The sequence below is a fragment of the Cnephaeus nilssonii genome, assembly GCF_951640355.1.
Source record: "Cnephaeus nilssonii genome assembly, chromosome: 17".
NCBI lineage: Eukaryota > Metazoa > Chordata > Mammalia > Chiroptera > Vespertilionidae > Cnephaeus > Cnephaeus nilssonii.
This window is the reverse complement of record NC_137088.1, coordinates 36,956,741-36,966,478: the sequence shown is the minus strand read 5'-3', so window position 1 is coordinate 36,966,478 and position 9,738 is coordinate 36,956,741. Positions and strand designations below refer to the sequence as shown.

Genomic DNA, 9,738 nt, shown 5'->3' with positions numbered 1-9,738 from the left:
AATTCCAGTCAAGGACATGTCCAGAGCACCTCGGTTGCAGGCTCAATCCCCAACACATCGATATTTCTCTCTCTGTGTCTCTCCCTCTCCCTTCCACTCTCTCTAAAAATCAATGGAAAAATATCCTTGGGTGAGGATTAACAAAAAAATAAAATAAAATAAAATAATAAACAGTTTAAAAAAGAAAACTATAAACAAATACTTCGGGGAGAAAGACCTGGGGAAAGAGTTGCAGGCCCTCCCTTGGACAGTCACACCTCAAACATTTATTGAACGTGTGTTTGGTGTCCCGTGATAGGTGAATGGATGACTCAGAAGCAGGCTGGCCCTGACGAACACGGGTGCATCATGGACTGTGTACACAATAAAAACAAAGATAACCACTAGTCAAAGACAGAGAATATCTGCCAGAGGGGAGGGGTGGCAGGTGGGTGGGTAGAGGAGGAGTGAAGAAATGGGAGAATGGCTCCATGAACCTGAAGATTCTTCACAGTGCTTAGAAGAGGATGATTTCGGCTCAGTTGGAATTTATTTATTCAACAGCATTTATTGAACTTTTACACTATTTTTGAGACACCTTGGAGTTGAGAAGGTCTAGCTATGATTCAGAATTGAGAAGCAAAAAATAATAATAAAAAAATTATACATTGGCCCTGGCCAGTGCAGCTCATTTGGTTGAGTGCGGTCCTGTGCATGAAAGGTTGCTGGTTTGATTCCCAGTCAGGGCACGTGCCTGGGTTGCAGCTCGATCCTCGGTGAGGGGCAAGCAGGAGGCAGCCAATGGATGTTTCACTTTCACATCAATGTTTCATTAGCCCTGTCCCTTCCTCTCTCTCTAAAAAATAAAACTCAATAAATTAAAAAAAATTATACATTCAAAATATTCAGCATGTTAAACTTGTAATATCGGGAGTAAAGTCAAAGACACACAATGACTAGGAAAAATATATTGCAACTAATATTATAAACAAGAGGCCAGTCTCTCTCTCTCTCTCTCTCTCTCTCTCTCTCTCTCTCTCTCTCTCTCTCTCTCTCTCTCTCTCCTCCCTCTTCCCTCTTCCCTCTTCTATCTATATATAAATTAAGAAGATAAAAAAAATTAAGATCAACAGCATAGTGGAAAAATGGGCAAAGAATATGAACACAGTTCAGGGAAATGAAATACAAATGACCCTTAAACATATAAAAACATGCTTAATTTCAGATAACATAACTAAATTTTTCTTATTTTATGTATTTATTTTTTTGTTGGGATAAAATGTATGTAACATAAAATTAACCATTTTAAGTGTACAGTTAGTGAAATTAGGTACTTTCACATTACTGTGCAACCATCACCACATTCGTCTCCAGAACTTTTTTCCATTTCTTTTTCAAAAAATGTTTTTTTTTGGTATTTAATAAAAACATATTTTTATTGATTTCACAGGGGACGGGGTAGATAGAAACATCAATGATGAAAGAGAATCATTGATCAGCTGCCTTCTGCATGTCCCCTACTGGGGATCCAGCCCGAAACCAGAGCACGTGCCCTGACCTGGAATCCAAATCTGACCTCCTGACCACACTCAACCACTGAACAACACCTGCCCGGCTTCCTTTTCATTTCTTTACCCTTTAAGCAACTCCTCATTCCCTCCTCCCCCTGCCCCTGGCAACCATCATTTAACTTTCTTCCTCTACATAATATATTTTTCTTTCATGGCCTGGACCTTTTTGAAAAGTCCAGTCCAGTTATCTTGTAGAATGTCCCTCAATTTGAATTTATCTGTCATCTCATCATGATTAGATTCAGGTTAAGTATCTCGGGCAGAAATATCACAGAACTGATGCTGTGTATCAGGAGGTACGAGTGGTGGTTTGTCATTAGTGGTCAAATTAATTTTGATTACTTGGTTAAAGGGATTCGCACAAGTTTTCTCCAAAGTTACTGTTTTCTCTTTGCAACGATTATGTAATCCATGGATAGATATTTCGTGACTGTGAGTTTCCCCATCCGTGAAGGGGGTTGGGGGGAGGCAGCGGCCTCTTAAACTCATATTAGAGTTTTAAAAAGTGAAAGTGCTGAAATAAATTTCCCCATCTATGAAGTGGGGACAGCAGCCTAGAGTTTAAGAAAGTCAAAGTGGCCGAGACCGGTTTGGGTCAGTGGATAGAGCATAGGCCTGCAGATTCAAGGGTCCCCGGTTAGATTCCGGTCAAGGGCATGTACCTTGGTTGCGGGCACATCCCCAGTGGGGGGTGTGCAGGAGGCAGCTGATCGATGTTTCTCTCTCATCAATGTTTCTAACTCTCTATCCCTCTCCCTTCCTCTCTGTAAAAAATCAATAAAATATATATAAAAAAAAAGTCAAAGTGGTCAAAAGTGCTCTGCTCCTGGCAGAAGGCAAAAAGATGAGTGCGGCGGGGAGGAGGGGCGAGGTTAATTTCTTGCTCTCCCAGCTGGAGGCGGCCGGGGCGGGGCCGGGAGAGGCCGCGTGCGCGTGCGCGGGAGGAGAATGACCACAGAGTCGGTCCTCCTGAGACAGAGGGGCCGGAAGTAGTTTTCACAGAACCCGTGTGACGGCTGGGGTTCCGGAGCTGAGACGGCGTGAAGAGGGTCTGCAGGAGTAAGGGTATCTGCGTCAACGACGACGGGGTTCAGGGCAGGGCTAGGCCGATGGCGTCTCGGGCAGGCCCGCGAGCTGCCGGCACTGACGGCAGCGACTTTCGGCACCGGGAGCGCGTCGCCATGCACTACCAGATGAGGTAGGAAGCGCGGCGAGGAGCACACGGGCCTCCTCCCGGCCGGAGCCTGCCGGGCCTGGGAAGCGACGCCCCCCGGCCTCGGGCTCTTCTTCCCCAGCCTGTCGGCGCTCACCTGCCGAGTCCCCTCCTCCCGAGACGGCCCAGGGCCTGTCCCCAATCCTGGAAAGCCCAGTTGCTCCCATGGGTCCATCCTTTGGTCCACCCTGTGCCTTGAGAGGGTGCAACCCCCCCGCCCCCGGGCTCTAGTTGTGGTGATGCTGGCCCCGCTGTGTGATCTTGGGAACCTAATTACTAGTTGAGCCTCAGTTTCTTCACTTGCAAGAGGAAAAAAGGAACCGACCTTTAAGGGATGGTTGAAGAATTAGTGAGCTAATAATTAGTGTAAAGGATGTAGCATAAGTTCTAGCACAAAATCGAGTCTGCCCAATACATGGTAGCTGTTGTATTTGGGGAATGTAGACCGTAAAGGCCAGCCTTTCCCTGCCCAAAATGAATTTTATAAACACCCCCACGTAAGGGGTATTTCTACATTACCCCGTCAGCAAACATTTATTGAGCTTCTACCCAGTAGGCATTTTATGCGAGGCACTGAAGATATAGTGAGCAAAAGCAGACCTGGTCTTTGTATGCATATTACACCTTCAATAAAAAAAACCTATTAACAAAACAAACAAAAAAACCTGGTTCCTGTCTTCATGAATCTTGAAGTCGAGAGATAACTGACTTTCCTACCTTTTCACACTTTCTATAATGAATATTTTTTAAATAAAAAACTTAAAAAGATCCCCCCCCCTCTTAAATCCATTTAACGCTTCCAGAATGCTTTTGCATCTTCCTCTCCAGAGTTTTAAATAATGACAAGCTCGTTGGACCCTCACTCCATTCTTATTAAGACCCCTGCCTAAGGGCACCTCACAGCCCAAGCAAGTATTTTCAAGCCCACGGAGAGCAGAGACTGTCCTCCAGGATGTGAAGAAGATACATTTAGGACCTGAGAGAGTTAGAAGAATAAGAAATAATGTACTTCCTTTAGATGAAACAGTCTGCTCTAGCAGGGGAAGTATGAGCAGCCTGAGCTGGTTTCCTCACTGCCCATACCTCCTTCCTCTATGCTATACTCCCAGGGTGCAGTCAGAGTCATCTTTCTAAACACAACTCTGAGTTACTCTTCTGCCTTTAAACCAACTATTCATAGACATTGCAATTTCATATTCTGCTACTCCCCTCCCCACCTAGGATGTATTCCTGCTGTACCCAACCACTGGCTTTCTTGGAACACAAATGCCTTGTGTTTTTCTGCCTGCATGCAATTAGGAACGCCCATCTCCTTTCATCCCTCAGAGCCGAGCTCAAATATCACCCTCTAAATGGCCTTCTCAGATGTCCCCTCCCAAGCAGAATTGATTACTGCTTTTGGGGATCCCATGTATCTTGCAACATATATTTACTAGAGCTCTTCCAGTTTGTTTGCTAATAATTTTTCTTCTGTTCCTTGTGCCCAGCCTCTAGGCAGGAACTAGATCTTATTCACATTCATATTCTATTGTCCAATATACTTGCCTGGCATACAGTTGGTCAGAAAATTTTGAATGAAAGGAACCTCTCCCTCTGCTCTGCCCCACAGTGTGACCCTCAAGTATGAAATCAAGAAGCTGATCTACGTGCATCTGGTCATATGGCTGCTGCTGGTTGCCAAGATGAGCGTGGGACACCTGAGGCTCTTGTCACATGACCAGGTGGCCATGCCCTATCAGTGGGAGTACCCATATTTGCTGAGCATTGTGCCCTCTCTCTTGGGTCTCCTCTCCTTCCCCCGCAACAACATTAGCTACCTGGTGCTCTCCATGATCAGCACGGGGCTCTTTTCCATCGCTCCCCTCATTTATGGCAGCATGGAGATGTTTCCTGCTGCACAGCAGCTCTATCGCCATGGCAAGGCCTACCGCTTCCTCTTTGGTTTTTCTGCCGTCTCCGTTATGTACCTGGTGTTGGTGGTGGCAGTTCAAGTGCATGCCTGGCAGTTACACTACAGCAAGAAGCTCCTGGACTCTTGGTTCACCAGCACACAGGAGAAGAAGCGTAAATGAAGCCTGCCGGATGGACTGATCTCTGAGGTGAAGCCTAGCCCCCCCCTCCCATTGAGAAGAGTGAGAGGGTAGAGGAGCTGTTCTAAAATCTCTGTTGGAAATTTTGGCAGCTGTGATGTTGGCAACTGGTGCAAACTAGGTCCACATTCTGGAAAGCTGCTACTATTGTCATTAGCTGAGGTGGCAAAATGATCTTTAACTTATTCCTGGTTGGCTGGAACTGAGTGAAGAACAGCTGTAAAACAAACTTCAGCTAGTTTAAGTTGAAGCCCTTCAGCATTTTTCTGTTTTAAGATTCAGCCTCATCATTGCCTCTTAGTCATTCTCTCCATTTCCATCCACTACCCCTTAGCCACTGAAACTGGAGATGGGGATCAGCAAATTCTACTTCCATTTGTGGGTGGTTGGGAGGAAACTGGAGGCTGCTTTCCCGCAGGCTGTGGTCTCTACTCTGAAACATTTTAATTACAAAGAACCTCAATAAAGTTATAACTGCCCTATCTACCCTGTGCCTTGTGCTTGGGATTTAACTGAATGCTGCATTGCTTGAGTGGCTTTAGACACTAGGAGATAGATGGAAACTCCCTGAGAAACCTGGCAGTGGCCATAGAGAAGGAAAAAGTTGCCACCTTGTAGCTGATCAGCAGGAACTATCATGGGCCATACATTTAATCTCTCCACCTATCAGATGGTTCATTCTCACTTATCCAGCTTGGGTTATGCAGTCTTCTTTTGGTTGTATATTCATGTTTATTATTCAGTGTTAGAGTGTCAGTTACGTGTCTGATACAGTAGTCCCCCCTTATCTGTGGGGAATACGTTCCAGATCCCCAGTGGATACCTGAAGCCTTAGTGCCAAACCCTATATATACTGTGTTTTTCCTCTACATACATATCTATGGTAAAGTTTAATTTATAAATTAGGCACAGTAAGATATTAGCAACAGTAATAAACTAGAATAATTATATCAATATCCTCTCTAATAAAATGGTAATATGCAAATTAACCATCACTCCGCTACATAAGCCACACCCACCAGCCAATCAGGGTGAGTATGCAAATTAACCCCCTCCAAGATGGCTACAGCCACAGAGAGCAAGGTTTCCCAGGTAACAGAGCAAGCCAAGCTTTCCATAGCCGTTGCAGGCCTAAGCCTCCACTCAAGCTACAAAGTTTCAATTATAGAAGGTAAACAAATTCAAACAAATGGCGGCAGAATGGAGCTTGAGAGAGCAGGCCAGGGTTGCCGCCGGCAACAGGGGAAGCAAAGCTTTCTGCACACCCTGGCCGGGCTCACCCGCTTAAGGCTACAAAGTTTCAATTGTAGAAGGTGAATTAACTGCCAAAGAAATGGCTGCCGCCCCGGAGGGAGCAGCAGGCTTGGCTCCACTCCAGGCTACAAAGTTTCAATTGTAGAAGGAAAATAAATTCCAGATACCAGGGCCTCCCCTTGGGTTGCCAGGGGGCGTGGCCGGCCTGCAAACCACCACAGGCCCCTCACTCAGGCCGCCCCACGCCCCAAGGGAACCCCACCCTGATCCGGGACACCCTTCAGGGCAAACCAGCTGGCCCCCACCTGTGCACCAGGCCTCTATCTTATCTAATAAAAGAGTAATATACAGATTGATCATCACTGCAACACACAATATAGCTGCCCCCATGTGGTCAAAGATCCTGCCCCCATGTGGACACAAGATGGGCACCACAAGATGGCCAGCAGGAGAGGGCAGTTGGGAGGCACCCGGCCTGTAAGGGAGGGCAGTTGTAAGGGACCAGGCCTGCAAGGGAGGGCAGTTGAGAGGGACCAGGCTTGCAAGGGAGGGCAGTTGGAGGTGATCAACCCTGCAGGAGAGGGCAGTTAGGGGTGACCAGGCCGGCAGAGGAGGGAAGTTGGGGGCAAACAGGCTGGCAGGGGAGCAGTTAAGCATCAACCAGGCTGGCAGCGGAGTGGTTAGGGGGTGATCAGGCTGGCAGGCAGAAGCAGTTAAGGGAAATCAGGAAGGCACGCAGGCAAGCAGTTGGGAGCCAGCAGTCCTGGATTGTGAGAGGGATGTCCGACTGCCCGTTTAGGCCCGATCCCACCAGGATCGGGCCTAAACGGGCAGTCGGACATCCCTCCAGGAGTCCCTGATTGGAGAGGGTACAGGCTGGGTTGAGGGACAACCCCCCGCCGTGCACGAATTTCGTGCACCGGGCTTCTAGTACTATAATAAAAGTTATGTGAATATGGTCTCAGGGCGAGATTTCATCATGCTAGTCAGAACACTGTTTCAACTTCTGAATTATGTATTTCTGGAATTTTCCATTTAATATTTTTGGACTGTGGTTAACTGTAGGTAACTGAGGCCTACCGCTTCCTCTTTGGAAGCGGTAGGCCTCTTTTCTTGACACTTTTCAGGGGTGGGAAACTTTCTCGATGCAGCAGTCCTGTATTATCTCCCAATACTCTCACCACACATCTTAATCAGCAGACCCTCTTATGAATCCCTATATTGGTTTCACGTTTTCCCAGTTTTCTTAAAGTTTTCTCAAATGGCCCTTGGCAGAAAAACCAAAGAGGAAACGTAGGTAAAGGGGGACTACTGTACTATATTATGGTATCCACAATAATTTAAAAGTATCCCACAGAAAGTGAAATGTAGGTAAAGGGGGACTACTGTACTATATTATGGTATCCACAATAATTTAAAAGTATCCTTGCATACAGGGAATATGCAACCTAGGTGAAACATGACACAAATGTGAAACAACGAGTGAACAATATTTAATGGTATGGAGCAGATAAGTTAAAAATAGAAGTGAAAAAGAGATATGTAGCCCTAGCTGGCTTGGCTCAGCAGATAGAGCGTCGGACTATAGACTGAAGGGTCCCAGGTTCAATTCCGGTCAAGGGAACATGCCCGGGTTGCAGGTTTGATCCCCAGTAGGGGGCGTGCAGGGAGCAGCCGATCAATGTTTCTCATTATTGATGTTTCTGTCTCCCTCTCCCTTCCTCTCTGAAATCAATAAAAAAATACATTAAAAAACAACAACAAATGAGATATGTGAACTAAAGGCTCTTTTATGCTTAAAAGTGACACAGTAAATACTACATGGGAGATGTGTGTTCCTTTATATAGGTTAGATATATAAATATATGGAGATACAGGTATTTTTTAAATCTTCACCCAAGGATATGTTTATTGATTTTTATTTTTATTTTTTTAAAATATATTTTATTGATTTTTTTACAGAGAGGAAGAGAGAGGGATAGAGAGTTAGAAACATCGATCAGCTGCCTCTTGCATACCCCCCACTGGGGATGTGCCTGCAACCAAGGTACATGCCCTTGACCAGAATCGAACCTGGGACCTCTCAGTCCGCAGGCTGACGCTCTATCCACTGAGCCAAACCGGTTCCGGCATGTTTATTGATTTTTAAAGAAAAAGAGAACATCGAGTGGTTGGCTCTCTTATGCGCCCCATCCTGGGACTGAACCCACAGCTTAGGTATGGACCCTGACTGGGAATTGAATCCATAACCTTTTGGTGTACGGTACAACAGTCCAACCAACTGAGCCACACTGGCTAGGGTCCCTTTACTCTTATCCATTTGATTTTATGTGTCTGGATGGATGATGCTCAGATCCTAACTGCAGATCTCTTTCCAGAGTTACAGTCATTCTTTTGTTCTATAAACATTAGGTATGTACTCAGCCACTATTAGGTACTGGGAGTACTTTCTGTTTACAAAATCTCTTCCTCTAGATGTCCTCATTATCATATCAAACTTAACTCTTTGCCTTCTACCTCATATTCATTCCTCTTCCTGCATCCCTATATGCAAGAGAGTATACCAAGAACACAGCTCTAGATCATCATCATAAGTCCCTACTATGTGCCATTCATTTTTGAACAACCAAAATTCGTAATCTCAGAGATTTTCCAGAGTGTGGTCTCGATGCAGCAGTCCTGTATTATCTCCCAATACTCTCACCACACATCTTAATCAGCAGACCCTCTTATGAATCCCTATATTGGTTTCATGTTTTCCCAGTTTTCTTAAAGTTTTCCCAAATGGCCCTTGGCAGAAAAAAGTTTCCCACCCCTGAAAAGTGTCAAGAAAAGAGAAATATAGCCCTACCTGGCTTGGCCCAGTGGATAGAGCATAGGCCTGTGGACTGAAGGGTCTCGGGTTCGATTCCGGTCAAGGGCATATGCCTGGGTTGCTGGCTCGAGCCCCAGTAAAGGATGTGTAAGAGGCAGCCAATCAATGATTCTCTCTCATCGTCGTTTCTCTCTCCCTCTCCCTTCCTCTCTAAAATCAATAAATATATATTTTTTAAAAAGAGAAGTACTAGTATTAAAGAACAGAACCGAGTTTCTCATTTCATGTACCCAGCATTGAAAGATGCACGATTGCTGCTGGAAGTGGCAGATGGAGGCCAGTGGACCCCAGGACTGAAGGGTGAGGTGACCGTAGGCTCCTCCACTGCCACCAGGGGCCCCAGTTTGGGAAGCTGACATGATGAGGCATGTGATCGATCACTTATAGCTTGTGGCCCTTCAAGTAGTGCGCCTTCCCGCACTACTTCAGCAAGGGCATCCCAACGTGCTGTGCAGCAAGCATTCAGGCGTCCATCCTTGGCGTCACACGGCCATTTGTAGCGTTTTATCTTGTCCACACATGGGGGACCCAGGAGTTTGAGAAGTCCAAGAGGAAGAATCGAGCTGCCTATGAAAATAACAAGCGAGCAACTCATCTGGAGGATGGTTCCCTGCCTCTGAAAGACCCTTCTCTGGGAGAGGAGTCTACATTGTATAGTGTCTTGAAGACTCAATAAACTTCTTGTGGGCTGCAGTGTTCTGATTTTGCATTTTTGGGAGCAGAGTCCTTGGTGTAACTTGCTAATATTCAAGTTAA

The 9,738-nt window shown here is 45.8% G+C and overlaps 1 protein-coding gene across 1 annotated transcript; it reads left to right on the top strand.

The window, feature by feature from the left end:
• Positions 1 to 2,541: 2,541 nt before the first annotated feature.
• Positions 2,542 to 5,759, top strand: JAGN1 (jagunal homolog 1). Its single transcript, XM_079795486.1, has 2 exons — positions 2,542 to 2,748; positions 4,373 to 5,759. The coding sequence occupies exons 1-2, from the start codon at positions 2,660 to 2,662 to the stop codon at positions 4,833 to 4,835; spliced, it is 552 nt and encodes a 183-aa protein (XP_079651612.1). The 5' UTR covers positions 2,542 to 2,659; the 3' UTR covers positions 4,836 to 5,759.
• Positions 5,760 to 9,738: the final 3,979 nt, after the last annotated feature.